This window comes from Oryzias melastigma, linkage group LG17 (assembly GCF_002922805.2).
Source record: "Oryzias melastigma strain HK-1 linkage group LG17, ASM292280v2, whole genome shotgun sequence".
Classification (NCBI taxonomy): Eukaryota; Metazoa; Chordata; class Actinopteri; order Beloniformes; family Adrianichthyidae; genus Oryzias; species Oryzias melastigma.
Genome location: NC_050528.1, coordinates 17,368,142 through 17,387,081, shown reverse-complemented (window position 1 = coordinate 17,387,081; position 18,940 = coordinate 17,368,142). Strand labels below are relative to the sequence as shown.

At 38.9% G+C, this 18,940-nt stretch overlaps 3 protein-coding genes across 6 annotated transcripts in view; 2 read left to right on the top strand and 1 right to left on the bottom strand.

Annotated features, from left to right (window-relative positions):
- The window catches only part of LOC112144223 (putative glycerol kinase 5), a 15,549-nt gene extending 10,939 nt beyond the window's left edge, over positions 1-4,610 (bottom strand). Inside the window, exons 1-4 of the mRNA XM_024268596.2 lie at positions 4,446-4,610; positions 4,286-4,379; positions 209-284; positions 42-135 (exon numbers count right to left, since the gene is read on the bottom strand). Of these exons, the coding sequence (XP_024124364.1) occupies positions 42-135; positions 209-284; positions 4,286-4,379; positions 4,446-4,574 (393 nt within the window). The 5' untranslated portion in view covers positions 4,575-4,610. The remainder of the gene's footprint in view (positions 1-41; positions 136-208; positions 285-4,285; positions 4,380-4,445) is intronic.
- An 84-nt stretch (positions 4,611-4,694) lies between these two features.
- LOC112144224 (nucleolin) lies at positions 4,695-13,789 on the top strand. The gene is made up of 12 exons (XM_024268597.2): positions 4,695-5,128; positions 5,408-5,450; positions 6,854-6,925; positions 8,225-8,348; positions 8,425-8,582; positions 8,660-8,786; positions 10,655-10,806; positions 10,880-11,003; positions 11,073-11,203; positions 11,279-11,405; positions 12,745-12,908; positions 13,597-13,789. Exons 1-12 carry the CDS (start codon positions 5,027-5,029, stop codon positions 13,650-13,652), a joined length of 1,380 nt encoding a protein of 459 aa, XP_024124365.1. The 5' UTR covers positions 4,695-5,026; the 3' UTR covers positions 13,653-13,789.
- A 1,166-nt stretch (positions 13,790-14,955) lies between these two features.
- Positions 14,956-18,940, top strand: part of LOC112144222 (probable cation-transporting ATPase 13A3) — a 32,057-nt gene continuing 28,072 nt past the window's right edge. The window contains exons 1-2 of one of the 4 annotated variants that reach the window (XM_024268593.2): positions 14,956-15,446; positions 18,273-18,336. In XM_024268593.2, the coding sequence (XP_024124361.1) occupies positions 15,352-15,446; positions 18,273-18,336 (159 nt within the window). In that variant the 5' untranslated portion in view covers positions 14,956-15,351. Of the gene's footprint in view, positions 15,447-15,468; positions 15,698-18,272; positions 18,337-18,940 lie in introns of those variants that run through there. The other 3 variants (XM_024268591.2, XM_024268592.2, XM_024268594.2) reach the window with 3 other exon arrangements.

Here is an 18,940-nt window from a genome sequence, read left to right as displayed (position 1 = left end):
ACCACTTTCACATGAACATGTTCAGAGGTGCACTGACTTACTTTCATGGTGCAGGATGCATTCCAGGACTTCACCAGGTCTGCAGCTCTTTGGTCCTGCCAGCTGATAAAATTATGAAAAGGAACCCCTGATTTCCTGTTAAAACGATCAAAATGAGCCAGACGCAGAGCATCAACCTGCAACACGGAGCACAGCTTTCTGCATCTACCTGTTCCAGGTGGTGAAGGTCGCTCTCTGAGTGGACATGCCCAGAGCTTCAACCTGCTGCATCTGAATCCCTGCATCTGCAGATAGAAGTGGTTATTCCAGGAGAGCCTTAAACAACTGAGTCTCAAGACAAATGTCCTGACTCATCTGATACCAGCCTCAGTTCAAGGAGAAACTCTAGACTCTTAAGTTTGTTTATTTTTAAGTATAACTAATTATTTGCAGGTTAGTGAATTCTTAATCAAATATCAAGTTGCTGTTGTGGTGTACGGAGCCAAATTGGGACCAATATTATTTGAAATACAGATAAAACATTTTGAAAAAAATATTGGTGTTTGGCCCAAAAAAATGTAAAATGTCCACAACTTTTTGCAATTCTAAAATAAACGTATTTATTTTCCGTCTCAAATGTTCCGTTTTTTAGGTTTCAAAACTCAAAATGTCATTCTCAAATGTTTTTTTCACTTTCAACTTTTTTTTTCGTTCTCAAATCTGAAAATTTCCGCTTTAAAACTTTTGGCCTTGTTGTGGCACGTTGGGGCGGGGCTAACAGGAAGGTCCAATCAAAATCGATGAGGGTGGTAACTTCAGTCTTGATGCATTCACTGACTCTGAGAACTATGATAATTACAGTCAGAAAATGAATGTTTCGTCTGTACTGTCATAGTTTGAAGTTGTCCCAAGACGGGTGTAAAAAGCAGAATTTTATCGCGTACAAACCCAAGTCCAAAACGCTGTTCTAGCCCGTTCAAAGCGCCATCCTGGGACAACTTCAGACTTTGATAGTACATTCATGTTCTGACTATAATTATTACAGTTTTCAGAGTCAGTGAACGCACCGGGACTCAAGTTACCACCCTCACTGATTTTGATTGATCCATCATGTTAGCCCCGCCCCAAGGCGCCAAAAGTTTTGAAACTAAACTTTTCAGATTTGAAAACAAAATAAAAGGAGGTGAAAGTGAAAAAAGATTTGAAACTAAACATTTGAAATTGAAATTTTGAGTTTTTAAACCTAAAAAAACAGAACATTTGAAGCCGAAATTAATTACGTTTATTTTAGAATAGCAAAAGGTTTTTGACATTTTTTATGGGGCCAAACACAAATATTTTTTTCAATTTGTTTTATTTGGGTTTTAAATAATATTGGCCCCAAAATAACTCCACAGTGGTGCTTTATTTCCAGCATTTGTTACTTTGTAGTTTGTCAATAAAGTTTGAAAAACAGGGCCATTATTTTTTAGTTGAGGGCAGTTATTTTTGGTGAAGCACACCACTGCTGTCAGGCCTGGAGTTCAAACCCTCAACCAGTTCTGTAGACGGCAGCTGGACCGATGAGACACAAGAAGCAGCTACACAGCCCAACATGCAGAACTCCCCAACACCAGTCAGCTCCGTCTACAGGTCATCACTGATCAGATGTGTCTGCCTCCTTTTTTGATCAGCTTTGGTTTTAAACTGCAGACCCCTCCCAGCAGCAGCAGTGAGCATGCTCAGACACTCACAGCGATGTGAACATGCTTGTTCTTGTCTTTTACCTTTTCAACTGCAGGTAAAGCCGTCTCCTCCCAGCATAGAGGAGCCGGTTAGGTTCATATTTCTAAAAAATGGTGCATTTTGTGGAACAAGCACCAAATATGGCATGGATGCACCTGAGGATCCCCTCGTTCTGAGTCAGCAGCTCCATGCTAGTGGCTGTCCAACCAAAACTACCTAAAGAAAACAAATAAATCAAGTCTGCAAACTAAGACTACCAAACCCCAAACTAAAATAACAAAACCCAGCAGTTTAAGACTGCTGAGGACAAAGAGGGAAAAAGCTGCTGGTCGCTGCACCACAGAAGAAACCCTCTTACAATACCTATGCAGCTTCATAAATCTAAATAACAGAAATCCTTCATCTTTAAACCTTGAAATGACTGAACAATCCCACTCTTAACAACATTTAACTTTGGTTGGGTTCAGTCTTTGTTGTTCAAATCATCTGGAATAAAAGCACATGGATGTACAAATGTGGAAGTACAGACTCTGAATGTGTAGTTAACATGCTTACTCTCCATCATTGGGTGTTCATTGAGGAAGAGCGGCTCTTCATCTGAACTTCAGCTGCTGCCAGCTCAGTTCTGGGTTTAGTGCCTCACGAGCAGCAGGTTGTGAAACAGGCGTGAACATGAAGGATCACGGCCGTTCACGTTTTACTGTGTCAACAAACACAATCACGGCTTGTTTTCTATTTTTTTCATTTTATCATGGAAATCAAACAGATTCATTAAACAAGAAATGGTATTAATCAAACTGTCTCTGATCTCACACTTTAGGAAACTGTAATGAGCTTTCATGTGTTGAGAATTAACTCAAATCTAGCGAACAGACTGAAACGTATGTGAGGGTCTCCTGGGACTGGAATATTGACCCTGTAAGGTTTGTTTGTGTGATCCTTTCATCGTTAAATTTGTTTTATATGGATTTATTCTTAATTCTCAAGTTCTGTGTTTCCTTGAGATTTGACAAAATGTTTCTTGATGTTTTTACATTAAAGTTTTCCAAAACTACAAGTGTTTTTGTCGACTCTGTTTCTGCACATTTTAACTCATATTTACATGCAGTGACTACATTAATAAGAACTTCAAACCCAAGAGACTCACATAAAACCAGATTTCTTGGTTAATCCACAAACATGATTGAAATAAATCTGCGCCACGTGGAGCCGATAAATCCATTCTTTCCTCCTCTGACTTGTTTCGGTTCATTGGAAAAATCAAGCAGATGTCAATATTTATTCTTCTCTGTTCAAACTAACCTGCGTGATGCTTGAGTTCCTTTGAGCAAAGCTGTCACTTTACTGCCACAAAAATATGCATACAAAACCTGTTTTCATTTTTAGTGTGTCATAAAGTTCTCGACACAGAAGAATCAATTTCATAGGTGAAGAAAAATCCAAGAGCTGAACACGTGCTGCTTAAACCCTGAACAGAAATATTTACATACTTTCTGTTTTGGCTAATTTATGCTTTTTTTCCCCCCCCATTTTGGAGTTTAGCTTATATTTCAGCTACATGCTAGCTGTTTTGGCTAATTTAGACTTCTTTCAAGTTTTGTTGGCTGGAATGAGGCTAATATTTACACACCAGCTGTTTAGACTGATTTAAGTTGGCTGGACGGCTCAGTGGAATAAGTGTAGGGCTGGCACGTAGGAGCTCTGGGTTCCATCCCTGGGTTATCCACTGAAAAGGCATCTGGCGAAAAAACTACGCCAAATCCCTGATGAAAAAATAGTGGGTGCTGTTTTGCTATGGCGACCCTGAAAGGGATAAACTGAAAGGTGAAGAAGAAGCTGTTTAGGCTAATTTAGCATTTTTTCAGTTTTTAGGCTATTGTAAAGTTTTTTATTGCAATTTTTTGCAGCTACAGATCTAGCTGTCTTGGCTAGCCTACGTTTTTTTTTTTTTTTTTTCAGGCCAATATGTCATTCAGTTGGCTATCAGCTTGAGCGTTTTCAGCTATCAGCTTCTGCATTTTAAGCTAGCAACTTCATTGTTTTCAGCTATCAACTTCAGCATTTTCAGCTATCAGCTTCACTGTTTTCAGCTATCAGCTTTATTGTTATCAGCTATTAGCGTCAATGTTTTCAGTTATTAGCTTCAGTGTTTTCAGCTATTAGCGTCATTGTTTTCAGCTATTAGCGTCATTGTTTTCAGCTATTAGCTTCAGTGTTTTCAGCTATCAGCTTCAGGGTTTTCAACTATCAATTTCAGCATCTTCAACTATCAGCACTAGCATCTTCAGCTGCCAAATTCAGCTTACAGCATCCACACTAGCATTATTGCAGGTATATCAATATATCTAATTCATAATTATGTTTAAAAAGTTAAAGATTTAAAGTTTTTAAAATGAGTTTTAGAGTGTTTAATAAATGTTTATCCTGTTTGGCCCGCGTCCTAAGGTGTGTTTTGGTTTTTGGCCCCCTGTGCAGATGACTTTGACACCCTGCTGTAGAGGAAGCAGCACTAGAGTCATTGAAGACCTGTCCGGCTGTGAGATGGTCAGCAGACCATGACAGTCTCGGGCAGCGGGTGTACCTGTCACGGCTCCTCTGACCACTTGGATGAAACTTTTCCACAGAGCATCTGGGTCGATCTCCACGTGTCCTTCCTCTGGAAACAGAGGGACAACCTGGACCACGAATGAAGATCATAAGCTTTGGGTCTGAAAGTGCTGCAGATGTCTGTAAACATTTACCTTCTCCGAGCAGGACCCGCGGATCTTCGCTTCCTTGTCGTAAACGTGACATCTGACGGAAGTTGTTCCAACGTCCACTGACAGGATGAAGCGTTCGCCCCTGAAGCCGTTCTTCTTCCAGCTGCCCATGACACAGACGGAGCTCGGTTCTCCTCCTTCAGGTGGATCCCGCGCGGCTCATGGCCAGTTCGTCCCGATCACAGGACTTTAGGAGGCTGACACGGCGGCTCGACCCTTGGACCGTGTTCCCCTGGACCTCCCGACCTACTTTAGGTTGTATCGCGAGCAGGAAAAGAGCCGAGATTCTCTGTCAATCACGAGCCACACTTGGTCTTTGGGGATCTAATAAATGATTGACTCGCCCACGTTAGCTTCACTCAAGCTAACGCTAGACGAGGGAAAAAGTGAACGGACCAAACGGAAATTACATAAATTAAACGTTAGTCCACATTTATTGCGTTTATCTGGTATCTTCTCAACACTGGAGCCACTGCAGATGGAATCAAACTTCCTGTTAAAGTTTCAATTCATGCGCTTTGGTCAGTTTCTCCCTGCGGGTACCCGTAGTTTCGGTTTGACGCATGCGCAGTGTTGATTTTAGCTGTGCACGTGTGTTTGCGGAAGACAGTGTTTGCATCGGAGATTTTTGTTTTATTTTAACACAGAAGATGGCAAAGTCACATGTAAGAATATTTTACAACACTTCTTTTAAGAAAATTTAGACTCATAAAAACAGTTTACCTTATTATTTTCCCTTACGAAGGACAAACACTAAGCTAAATAAATAAATACATACACTAGGACACACTCAACAGAATCCTCATCGGGAATGCTTAGGCTTTTATTCAGCTTGAATAAAACTAAACATGCATATTTTTCAGTTTTGTGTAAAAAGGTTTAGACAGTATTTGTTCTTATTTGAAGCCTCAAAGTTGACGATCGATGTCGATTTTTTGATACAGGCTGCAAAGAAAAGACAAAACACGGACAAGCCGGACAGCAGCAGTGAGTATTCTCTTCAAATGATCTCAAATGTGCCACTTTTCATAACCTATTCTGAGGTTCTTCTCATTTTTAAAAAATGTCAAAATAAAAGCTTATTGTAGAGCTTTGAACAGCAGAAGTTTAGTCACATTTTCTTGTCATTCACTTAATGGCCCTCTCGGTTAGTGCTGCCACACACGATTATTTTAATAGTCGACTAATCACCTCTTATCTTTTTCCGATTGGTTGACTAATCGGGTCGTGCCCCCCATACAATTCGGATTTAGCCAAAATAACTAGCATGTAGCTAAAATATTAGCTAAATTCCAAATTAGTTTATAAAACTTTTTTTCATGTCCTTAAAAGGTTTGACATATTGACCTCTTCCCTCCTTATTTTATTTTTAGACAATACACCCAAAGAGTTAATTTCATTAACAACCCTGATAGCTTCAATAGCTTGGTGCTGACATGAATGAACAGGGACAATGTCACATTTTGTAATGTTTAGTTTCAAGCACACCTTAGATCGTGTTCCAAACAGAATAAACATTTGTCGAACGCCTTAAAACTACATTTTTAAAACCCTAACTTTTTAACACTTTTAGCTTAAAAATATAGCTAAACTCCAGAATGGACAAAAAAAAATGAAAAAGCCTAAATTAGCATAAACAGCTAGCATGTAGCTGAAATATTAGCTAAACTCCAAATGGACTAAAAAATCTTAGTAAATGTCAAAATAGTCCAAAAAGGTACCAGAATGCCAATTTTGAAAATTCTGTAATTTTTGTAACTTTTTAACATAATCATGAATAATATTCTGGAATATTATTCCAGAATAAATCAGGTTAAACCTTAAATAACTTTTAATATATTTTACTCTCCATAAAAATATATTTTATCAAAATTATACTATAATTATATTATAATTAGAAATAAGCGCAAGATAACATCTGGTCATTAACAACAATAGAATAAAATGATCTGGAGGGCCGGATAGAACTACCCAGAGAGCTGGATCCGGCCCCCGGGCCTTGACTTTGACACATGTGACGTAGAGGATTTTGTGCGTCTGTGTGTGGAGTCCAACTGTGAAAAGATTTGGAGCTGGAACTAAAGGAAAGTAAAATATACATCCCTTTACAAATTGCTGGACATATTATAAGAATATATAATTTCACTGACTATATAATTTTGGCAAAATGAATGGAAAACAAATAGCAAATAACCAACAACACATTATTCTTATGGTGTTGAAGCTACTGTTGTATATAAGGCAGAGGATGATTGTTGATCTGAGTGTAATATTAGCATTTTGATGTTTGCAGTGAATGTTTGGACATTTTTCCATGTGTAGTGATCCTAATGAATGATTCCCACTGGAGTCTGTCTGCAATGTGGTTTGATTTTGTCTGCCTTCTGCAGCCGAAGGGAAGAGGGGCGGAGAGCCCAGCACGGACACCAGCCCGGCAAAGAAAGCAAAGCTGGTCAGCCACGGTAAGCGTATACTTGGACCTGATCAGAAGTACTCTTTCATGTTCTCACTAGAGCAGGGTCCCTGAACTACGGCCCGTGGGCCGGATCAGACCCACCTCCAGATTTGGCCTGGTCCCCCACACATAGAAACTCTGATAAAGACCCACACAGAACGTGACTTTTTATTCCACCCTTCTACAGTCTGAACTATGACAGGAGAGGATAGAATATTAATCACTTTAGTGATTCACTTTTTCCTAATTCTTTTTGTTATTATTATTTTTCTTCTGTACGTTTTTTAGACCTTCGTAGCTCTCCAGCTCTTTCAGCTATTACAATATTCAGCTCTTTTTAATGCTAGCTTTTTGGACTGTTTTAGCAGTTACTAAGGATTTCTAGACTATTTTGGGGTTTAGCTGATATTTCAGCTTTATGGTAGCTGTTTTGGCTAATTTAGACATTTTACCAGTTTTTTTTTCTTTTTTGGCCAATTTAGCATTTAGCTAATATTTCAACCTCATGCTAGCTGTTTTGGCTTTTTTAGGATTTTTTCAGTTTTTAGGATAATTTGGAGTTTAGCTAATATTTCAGCTTTATTCTACCTGTTTTGGCTAAATTAAACATTTAACCTTTTTTTTGGCTAATTTGCCATTTAGCTAATATTTCAACCTCATGCTAGCTGCTTTGGCTAATTTAGTTTTTTTTTTTTGCTTCCGTTTTTTAGGCTAATTTAAAGCACAGCTAATATATCAGCTTTTTGCTATCTGCTTTGGCTAAATGAGATATTTTGCCACTTTGTTTTTTTTTTTTGGGGGGGTAATTTGGCTTTTAGCTGATATTCCTGGCATGTGCGAGCTGTTTTGGTAATTTTAATTTTTTTTGTTGTTTTGTTTTTAAGGCTAATATTTTAGCCAGCTATCAGCTTCAGCCCTTACAGCTATAAACTTCAGCATTTTTAGCTAGTAGCTTCAATGTTTTCAGTAATCAATTTCAGCATCTTCAGCCATCAGCACTAGCATCTTCAGCAGCCAAATTCAGCTTACAGCATTCACACTAGCACTATCTGTTTTTAAAAATGTTTTAGTATTGTTTTTTTGTATGAAGATCACAGAAATTAATTATTTAAAATTTGGCTATGTGTTGCTTTCTGGGAAATCGTAAATGTTTACATTTATTCTGTGATTATTACACTTTTTCTGTTAACCTACAAACTGACCCCGGCCCCACATCAGAGAAGAAAACAATTATATGGCCCTCATAAGAATAAGTTTGGGACCCCTGCACTAGAGTGCTGCCTTCACTCATCCATCTTTGTTTCAGAATTTAGTGTTTACATTGGAAACCTGAACCGCTCTAAACCCCGTGATGAGGTCAGAGACTCCTTAGCATCCTATTTGGTGGCACAGAGCATATTGTTTCAAGATATCCGCTTGGACAAGTCCAAGTGAGTGTGTTCTGAAAGTGACAGAATTCTATGGAATCTGCAGCAGACTGAAACTCACGGTCCTCCTCTGTTACAGAAAGCACGCCTTTGTGGATTTGGCCTCAAAAATGGACCTTGATAAATGTCTGATGTTGAACGGAGAAGAAGTTCTGGACATGCCGTTGAAGATCGAACAAGCTAAGGTCAAAAGTGAGGAAGGAGTGCAGAGAAAAGCTGCCCCATTAGACAAGAGAGGTAAAACATCTGACATGGTTCAAACTGAGGAGAGTTCCAGAGTATCGCTAAAGCCTGACCTGTCCCGTCTCTGTCAGTCAAAGAGGCCCGGAGTTTGTTCCTGAAGAACCTGCCCTTCAACGCCAAGAAACAAGACATCCTGAAATTCTTCAAGAATGCTGTTGCTGTTCGCTTTCCTGGGAAAAGCAAACAACCGAGTCGAGGGTGAGAGTTAGAAAGTGGCGTCCTGCCAGAGCGCTCCTCATGGATCTGATGAAAAAACTCTTGACTTCATACTTTTTACATGCTTTAATATTTCAGCTCATTTTGTGACTATCTTATAAATATTTATGAAATCGGACCAAAAGGTTTTGGGGGGGGGGTGTCTTAAAGGAGCGACGCGACTAAAGTAACAAACACCTGTTTGAGCTGGAATTTATTGAAGACACGACTGGAAATATACGGTATTCTGCATCTAAAATAAGAGATGTTTTGCTGATCATCACTGGATAAGGGGATAAATTGAGTGTTGTGTTGGTCTGGGGGCGGAGCTGTCAGAGCAGACTCCTCCTGGAGGGAGCTGTTGGCATCGATCTTACATCAGCACGTTTCCAACCGCTCGTTTTTGTGGGTATGGGAGGGGCTGCTGCAGACAGTGCAGGTTTTTAGAGGATTACTCTTCAATGTATGAATGGATCAAAATACCGCTTTGGGGTTCTTTATAGTGAGGAATAAACAGTAAAATGTATTTAAAACCTCAAAAAGTAGAATTTTCATGGTAGGTGTACTTTTTAAAATTTTCAATATTACTTTCAAGTTTACAGTATTATTTTTTAAAATGTTCAATTTTATTTTTCCAATTTTTCAGTAATTCCTTCAAGTTTACAATATGTGTTTTTGAGTTTAAAACTGCTTTCAAATTTTATTTTTCTTTTTTTTTTAATTTACCATGCCTGTTTTACAATTTTTCAATCTTGTTTTTCATTCGCTTTAAGCTGATCCTGATTTGAGCCCATAGATTTTAAATGGAATTGAATCAAATGAACCAATCAAACTGATGTTATGAATTTGAATTGATTCAGGAGTTTGGTTCGGTTGAACAACCCCAGGGAGAACTGTCAATCATTCTCATGTCTGACAGTCAGCTGAGCTCCAGTTCTCTGCTAAATCGTTTGAATTCAGACACCTCTGGGTTCCTTTTCTTTACTTTTTACTGTTCAGGGTCTGGAAACAGAATATCAGATTTACAGCAGGTCAAACCAGTTCAGGGCTCAGCAACCTTTAACAGTAAAAGAGCCATTTGGGCTCGTTTTCTACTGATCGAAACCTAGAAGGAGCCACATAGTCTTACTTTAGCCTTTAAGAAATTTGGATTTACATTCATGACTTTCTGTTTTATAATAATAAATATGAATTATGTCTATTTTTGGCATGAACAAGGCATAAATATATAAAGAACCTAGCATCTCTCAAAATGGGATTTTTTTTGTATAAGCTCAAATAAAAAATAAAATAAAAAAAGGATCAAAATGACCAAACATGATCATCTCAGTGCAGCTAGTAACCAATGTTCTGCTCCATAAGATAATATGTGCTTTTAACTCATAAAAGATCAAACTTTTTACCAAAGTTTTGCTTTACATATAAAATCTGTTCATTCTGGAGGTAGAGTTGATCAAACTAGACGTCTTCAGGTCAACAGGATGTAAAAACCTACATAGTTTATCATCTATGTGAACCTCAGACATCAGTTTATAAATGAAACTAATATAAATTAAATACATGTAAATTAACTTATCCTTACTTTAAAAAAATGCTATTTTTCTTTTCCTTTTTCTTTTTTGTTCTTTTCTCCTCTTTGTCCTCAGCAGTCTTACACTGCTGGGTTTTGTTATTTTAGTTTGGACCTTGGTAGTCTTAGTTTGCTGCTTTGTTTATTTGTTTTCTTTAGGTAGTTTTGGTGAGATATGAAGAGATAAAAGAGAACATGTGAATCTGGATCTGCAGGTTGCAGACCCCTGATCTAGAACATGCGCTTGTGTTTGAATGAATGTCTAGTATATATATTTAGTGAAATCTGTCCTTTTTGACAGCATTGCCTTTGTGGAGTTTAAAAATACCCGCATTGCTAAAAGAACTGGAGATAAAAATCAAGGCGTGAAGTTCTGCGGCAGAGTTCTGGTTGTGGCTCGAGCCGGAGAAGCAGGCAAGCCTCCAGCCGGAACCGACGAGCAGAAACCAGATGGTGAGCGTCCCCCGTGAAGGTGAAGTCCACAGTTTGTTGCAGCTCCGTTTATCTCCTTCCTTCCTTCCCACAGCTGAACCTTCTCCCAGTAATGTCCTCCTTCTGAGCAATGTGGCTGATGCCGTGAAAGCGAAGCATCTTCAGAAAACTTTTCAGAAAGCCGTGAAGATCAGCTTCCAGCAAAGCACAGAGGACGGGTGAGGCCTCAGAATCTCCATCTCTCTGACCAAAGCCTCTGAAAACTCAAACCCTTCGTTTGTCTGCAGACTCAGGAACGCACTGATCGAGTTCCCGTCGGTGGAAGATGCTGAGGAAGCTTTCCAGACATCCCAGAATAGCAAAGAAACATCCAAAGTTGAATACTATCACAGCAGCGGAAGCACAGAAGCAGCTCACGGTACCAACTCACTTTGGTGTTCACATGATGGAATGTGGTCTATCTTTGACTGTAAATCATGATTTCCTGGTTCAGCTGAGGCCAAAACCCTGGTTGTGTTGGGTCTGTCCAAGAGGACGACGGCGAGGAAGCTCCAGAGCGTCTTTGAAGGAGCGCTGAGGGCCCACATCCCGGTGAACCCGGCCACCGGACTCTCCAAAAGGTCAGGAACATTCTGGAGTTTTTGAAACATCCATTAAGTTCTGGGTCACAGGGAAGATGCTACAACTTATTGTTCACTTTGATTCTCAATCTTTTGCTTTTTGACCACAACGCCCAGATGTTTAAAGCCTCAACTTGGGGAAGTCCTTTAATTCTGGGAAAGAGCATTTCCCCTTTTCCTGGTGGACAGTGAGGGACTTGGAGATCCTGAGTATTACCCATGATCCCATGATCACTCTGATCCCCAAACGGCTCTTGTGAGATCTTGAGGTCAAGAGGAACCCAGAGAGACCACATTGTTCTCTGAGCCAGTGGTCTCCGACCTTTGTCAGGCCATGTATTAGTTTAATCTCAGAATATACCCAACCAGCAAGACCAAGTGGACCCCACATGGTTTAAAAGTGGGTAAAAAAGTAGCCCCAAATGGGTTTGTCTGCAGTTTCTGTGGTGGCCCACATTGATTTAAGTAGAGACTCAGTGGGTTAGCTCACTATGCTAGCCAGCTGCCCAGTTGACAGCATAGCGAGCTGCACCATAGCATGCTAACGAGCTCTGCTGTTGCATGCTAGCAAGCTCCGCTGAAGCATGCTAGCGAGCTCCACTCTAGTATGCTAGCGAGCTCCACTCTAGTATGCTAGCGAGCTCCACTCTAGTATGCTAGCAAGCTCCACTCTAGTATGCTAGCGAGCTCCACTCTAGTATGCTAGCAAGCTCCACTCTAGTATGCTAGCAAGCTCTGCTGTAGCATGCTAACAAGTTACACTGAAGCATGCTAGTGAGCTTCACTGTAGCCAGCTAGCATGCTCTTTTGTAGTATGCTAGCGAGCTCCACTGTAGGATGCTAGCGAGCTCCACTCTAGTATGCTAGCAAGCTCTGCTGTAGCATGCTAACAAGCTCCACTCTAGTATGCTAGCAAGCTCCACTCTAGTATGCTAGCGAGCTCCACTCTAGTATGCTAGCGAGTTCCACTCTAGTATGCTAGCGAGTTCCGCTGTAGCATGCTAACAAGTTACACTGAAGCATGCTAGTGAGCTTCACTGTAGGATGCTAGCGAGCTCCACTCTAGTATGTTAGCGAGCTCCGCTGTAGCATGCTAACAAGTTACACTGAAGCATGCTAGTGAGCTTCACTGTAGGATGCTAGCGAGCTCCACTCTAGTATGCTAGCGAGCTCCGCTATAGCATGCTAACAAGTTACACTGAAGCATGCTAGCGAGCTTTACTGTAGCAAGATAGCATGCTCTTTTGTAGCATGCTAGTGAGCACCGCTGTATCAAGCTAGCGAGAAACGCTGCTTGTTCCGGTTCTGGAACTCACGCTCTCTATTCTAACACGACCAGGTTCGGTTTTGTGGACTTTGAGAATGAAGAAAGTTGTAAAGCTGCCAAAGAGGCCATGGAAGATTGTGAGATAGACGGCAGCAAAGTGACGATTGCATTGGCTGATTCCAATGGAAAACGAGGACGCCAAAGTTCTGCCGGCCGCACCACGGGAACATCTGCAGGTGAGAGAACAGAACAACTTTCTGATGCAAACGAAGGACTCTGCAAAAAAAAAAAAAATATCTCCAAACAAAAAGCGATTGCAGCAAAAATGAAAAAGTAACTGCGAACAAAAAAAGTGATGCAAACAAGAAAGACACAACGGGAGTCGATTATCAGGGATTGTTTTTGCAGACGGACACACCAGAAGTTGACTGGTTTTTACTATAAGCACTGCTGGGAGACGAATATTTAATTAATCTCCTGATTTCGTCAACCAAATATTATATTCACAAAACTAAATCTAACAACTAAAAGTTTCACTGCACCAAAATGTGAGTAATAAAGTACTGAGGGTTTTTGTAGTCTAGTAATGAATTTTTGATTACTGAAATTTGAACTATAATTCCTAACATTACTGACAGGTAATTGTTCTTAAATTCAAGGATTTTGTTTATTTTTCGTACATGAGGCTGGGAATTAGGCAGACAAATTGGTCTTAATTTTTCATTTGGGGTTTTTTTCTCTGTCAACTTACCTAAAGTTGATTTTCATTTGCAGCAGATCCCTTCAAAGTACAGTCCTGCAAATGTAAATTTAACACAGATTCCAGCAAACCTTTGATTTAATCTGTCAAGTCCAAATTATAGATCGGGTTAGTGGTTCATCTCATTCTCATCAGTTTTTTAACAATGACGTGTTTTGTTTTAGGACGAAGAAAACTCTCTGCTCCCAAAGAAACACATCAGCCGTCTGAGGCCTCCTGAAGCATCCCCGGATCCAATCAAAGTTCCTTTGAAATCTCAATCTTTCGGCCTGTTTGCTGTATTTTCGTGCCCAGTATGTTCAAACAAATGGTGAAAGTTTTTGACTTGAACTGAAATATATTTTAGAACAAACCAGAGGCTCTTGTTGTTGATCTGAATAAGTTCAAACTGCACTTCTGCCTAAAAACAGACAGGAGATTCTAAGTCTATGTCTGTTTGATCATCCAAAACACTCAGCTTTTGCACAAGGACCCAGATGGTAGGACCAGAGGAATCCAGCAGAACCAGACCATTCCATTTACAACAGGAGTCCCCAAACTTTTTCTAGTGTGGCCCACATAAGTGTTTTTTTCTCTAATGTGGGCCAGAAAAAAGTGTAACAATCACAGGCTAAATGTTAGCATTCAGGGTTTTCCAGAAAGACACACATACCCACATTTTACATCCATTTCTGCAATCTTCATAAAAGAACAATACTAAAACATTTTTTAAAAACTGGATGTTTAGCAATACCTGCGATAATGCTAGTGTGAATGCTGTAAGCTAAAGTTGGCCGCTGAAGATTCTAGTGCTGATAACTGAAGATGCTGAAAGTTGATCGCTAAAAAGCTAAAGCTTTTTGCCAGCTAAAATATTAGCTATATGCCAAATTAGCCTAAAAAAACTTAGGTTTGTCAAAACTGCTAGCATGTTGCTGAAATATTAGCTAAACTCCAAAACAGCCTAAAAAATCTTAGTAAATGCCAAAATAATCCAAAAAGTTAGCAAAATGTCAATTTTTAAGACTTCAAAACTTTAACTTTTTAACATAATTATGAATAATAAACAGGCAGGAATATTATTTCAGAATAAATCAACTTTAACCTTAAATAACTTTCAACATTGTACTCTCCATAAAATATATTTTGTTAAAGTTATACAAGTTAGAAATTAGTGCAATATAACTTCGGGTCAATAATAATAAAATAAAATGATCTGGAGGGCCGAATACAGTTACCCTGAGGGCCGGATCTGGCCCCCGGGCCTTGACTTGTGATTTAGAGTAATGTGTTTTTGATAAAAAGCTTAGACTATTCTAAATATTTTGACTGTAGAAGTAAAATAAGTTACAACTGTTATATCATAGACACTTTTTAAAAAATTATTTATTATAATATTTATAAACCACATTTATAAATCAATGCTTAATTGGAAAATCATATTTTTTCCAATAAAATTGGACTTTATACTTCTCAGTGGGTCTGTAAGATAATAGAACAGATTGCTATTTTATTGTTTAAGGTTGCAGACCCCTGTAATATAATATCAGATTAATGTTATGATGGTTTTTCAAATTAATCCATTATCTCAGAGTGAAACTCCAGTCGTCCCCAGAAAATCTTAGATATAGAAAGTGATGCGACAGAATGCACAGATAGCAGCTGTTTAAAATGTCAGAGCTGATTGGTTCGTTTGTAGAAAGACATATTTTCATAAATGGATGATAAAAGCGGGAATAAAGTATCTCTTTGATGTCTGAGCTGCTGTTCTGAGCGGCGCTTTGAATGACCTTTGATCTGCCGCTGTTTGGAAAAACTCTGATTTGAGCGCGCGGCCTTTCGTTTGAACTTTTCATAATTCACCCCAAACTCGTTTTGTTGTGATGACGCCACATCCTGTTTTCCCACTTCCTCCCTAAACCGCTGGGGTTGTCCTGTACATGCACGGCGCGCGCGCACGTGTGCGGTGCAGGCGCGTGCAGCTGCCCTCGCGCTCGGCTCTGACTGACTTTGATGTGGACAGGCGGCCGCTGTGGTGAGTTGTGCACGAGCCTGCGCTCGCGCTTCCCGCCGCGTGGTGGAGTGGGGTCGGGGTTCCCGGTGCGGGGCTTCGCGTCCTCTCGGTGGAAGTTCGTTGGAGGCGAGCTGCAGTTATGCAATAGGCTTGGTTGAAGCCGAACCCGCGGGGTTCTGCCTGAGGACGGGTTGCTGCTTCGTGTCTGGAGTAAAGTCCTTCCTTCTGTTATGCAAACGGGAGTCTTTAACCAGCAGATAGCAGACGTTTGGGTAACAGAGTTGCTTCATTTCTCCCTCTTAAACTTCTGCATTTAATGTTACTTTAGTTCCAGAACCGTCGTGTTGATATAGTTGAAGGATCTTTGCTTTTCATAAACATGAACACGTGTATGTAGAGGGAGGAATCATAAATGTCTGCAGGTAACTTCTGAAGATCTGCGCATGTGTGTGGCTCCAGGGCAGGTCTGCTGCTCAGACTTGACTACAGGTGTGAGGATGTGTGGTTCAAAGGTCTCCATGTATTACAGCCATCCTGAAGAAAACACATGTTAGTTTGCCGGGAAGGGTCAAAGGGCAGCGATGAAGGAAGTCCTTCATGTGTTGTTGGACGGATGTCTGTTTTAGGATGTCTGCAGAACCGGTCCATCAGCAGAACCCACCTAGATAAATAGATAAATGGGCCGTTAATGTGATAATGACAATAAAGGCCCATCTATCTATCTAGGTGGGGACACCTGAGGACAGAACCAAGTGCTGGTATCATGCGGTCCTGATGCAGGAACTGGATCTCTAGGAATATTACTGATGAGTGCTGGGCGATATGAGACACATTATGTTGGCGATAGAAAAGTGTAAATCTTTTCCATCGTTTTTATTTGTTTATTATATTTTTATAGTTATATTTGTTTGTTTTATCACACTATTGAAGGGGGCAAAATCCAAAACACACCTTAGGTCGAGGGTAGAACAGGATAAATATTTATTAAACACTCTAAGACTAAATATTTAAAACATTAAAACTTAACTTTTTAACATCATTATAAAGTAGATATAGCATAACCTGCAATAATTCCAGTGTGAATGCTGTAAGCTGAATTTGGCCGCTGAAATATCTAGTGCTGATAGATGAAGATGCTGAAATTGATAGCATAAAACGTTTACTTGATAGCTAAAAACGCTGACATTTATAGCATAAAATACTAAAGCTGATAGCTAAAAATGCTGAAATTAATGGCTAAAAATGCTAAGGCTGATGGCTAAAAATGCTGAAAAACTGCAAAAAAAAAAAGTTAGCCAAAACACCTAGCATGTAGCTGGAAAAAATGGCTAGACTTAAAGAAGTTTAAAAAAATGGCCCTAAATTAGCCAAAATAGTCCAAATATTAGCTAATCTAAATAACAGCCTAAAAAAGTGAAAAAGCCTAAATTAGCCAAAATAGCTAGCACGTAAAATATTAGGCTAATCCCAAAACTGACTAAAAAACTTTATAAAAAAAGTCTAAATTAGCCAAAACAGTTAGCATGTAGCTAATATATTAGCTAAACTTCAAAATATCTTAAGAGATAATTAAGACTTTGAAACCGTAACTTTTTAACATAATTATGAATAATAAAAAGGCAGGAATATTATTCCAGAATATATCAACTTTAACCTTAAATAACGTTCAATATTTTACTCTCAATAAAAAACATTTAATTTTTGCTAATTTTTTCACGATATTCTTCAAATTCTTTGTACAGTTTGAATCATATGCAACATTGGTGTCAAAACATTACTCACATTCAGCATATTATTGGTACTGACGCTTTTAAGGCTAATTTTTAGCTTAGCTAATATTTTAGCAACATGTTTGGCTAATTTGGCATCCACTGAGGCATTTTAGGGGGATTTGGAGTTTAGCTAGTATGTCATCAACATGTCAATGTTTTTTGCTAATTTGGCATCTTCTGAAATTTTAAGGCTAGTTTTGAGCTTAACTATTTTAACAACATGCTAATATTTTATGCTAGTTTGCCATCCAGTGAGGATTTTTTTATGCTATTTTGGAGTTGGGCTAGAGACATGCTAACGGTTTGAACTAATTCAGCATTTACTGAGGTTTTTTTTAGGATATCTTCAGCCAACATTATAGCAACATGCAAGCTTTTTTGGCTGATTTGACTTCTGATAAAATGTTATATATTGAAATACTTGAGCAACTTTAGCCTTATGCAAATAGCATTAGAATTTTTAGCAAATCCCTTCAGCAATTAGAGCAAATTACTTCAGCTTCAGCAAGCAGCTTTAGCAGCTTCAGCAACACATTTAGCAAAAAGCATTTACACTTCCATTATTGAAGGTAATCTAACTTTTCTAGTTTTAATTGAGAACTTTTGTGCAAAAAATTTATCTTCCTTCTAAGAACCTTGAATCTGTTTTATACTTTAAAAATGTTTTTTCATTTGTGACAATTAAGTTATATATTGAAAAAATAAAGTCAGAAAAGTAATTATTACATTTTTGTCAATTCTTTTTCAGAGAATAGCTGAAAATATACTTTATTTTGGTATGTATTGTGATATATATTGTTATTGTGATATTAAGTAATTTATATCGTGATATAGAATTTTTTCCATATCCCTGCACTAATGCTGATGAAGTTTCACGTTAGGCTGAGGAAAAATGTGGTCCATGTCCTTTTAGATCGATAAAACGGGTTTGGTTTGGACTGAAACCTGTTTCCCTGTTGAGAGCGTCATCCAGCTGCAGCTCTGTGTGAAGATGTCTGAGTTTCCATGTAAACAAATGAAGTGGTGTGTGTGCTCCTTTGCTTGTTCTGGTGTTCTTTAAGAAAGTTGTTTGCAGCTTTGACAGGATGAAGATGAGGGAGGAGGTGAAGATAATCAACAGAGGCCTGGAGGATGAGATGGTAAACATTTTCACTCTCTTTTCTCTGTTTTAATGGTTTGTGCTGAAAAACACATCATGCAGGAACTATTTTGCAGGATTTTTTTTAAATAAATGTGTTAACATTTTTGCTTGTACTGTATGAGAGAACGTATTTCTGCAGAGACAGAACGTGTGTGAAATGTCATTTTTTATTCAAAGTCCAGACCAAAATATGTTCTGAACAGACATTCATGTTGTAAAATATGAACAATCTACCTGATTTTAAGCTATTCTGCAGAAAAAAGCATTTTTTCCCCAACCTTAGCAGCTGTTACTATTTTTAGAGGCAGTTATCATGATTGTGTACATTTGCCTTTCCACACAGATTGCTGATTCAAACTTTTCTACCTTAAAAATGACAAATGCCTTACAGGTTACTGTGTGTCATTTTTTAATCATTAGAAATGATTTATGTGCAGCTGTAAAGTAATGAAAGTGTTTTAATGCTGCAGTCTGCCTGATCCCAGTGAGACACACCCCCGTGGACTGTAGGCTCTCATAAACATGACAGTTTGGACCTTAGCGACACAAAACTCAATACATCCTGGACCGCTGTGAGTGAACTTTCTGACTCGTGGGCCACA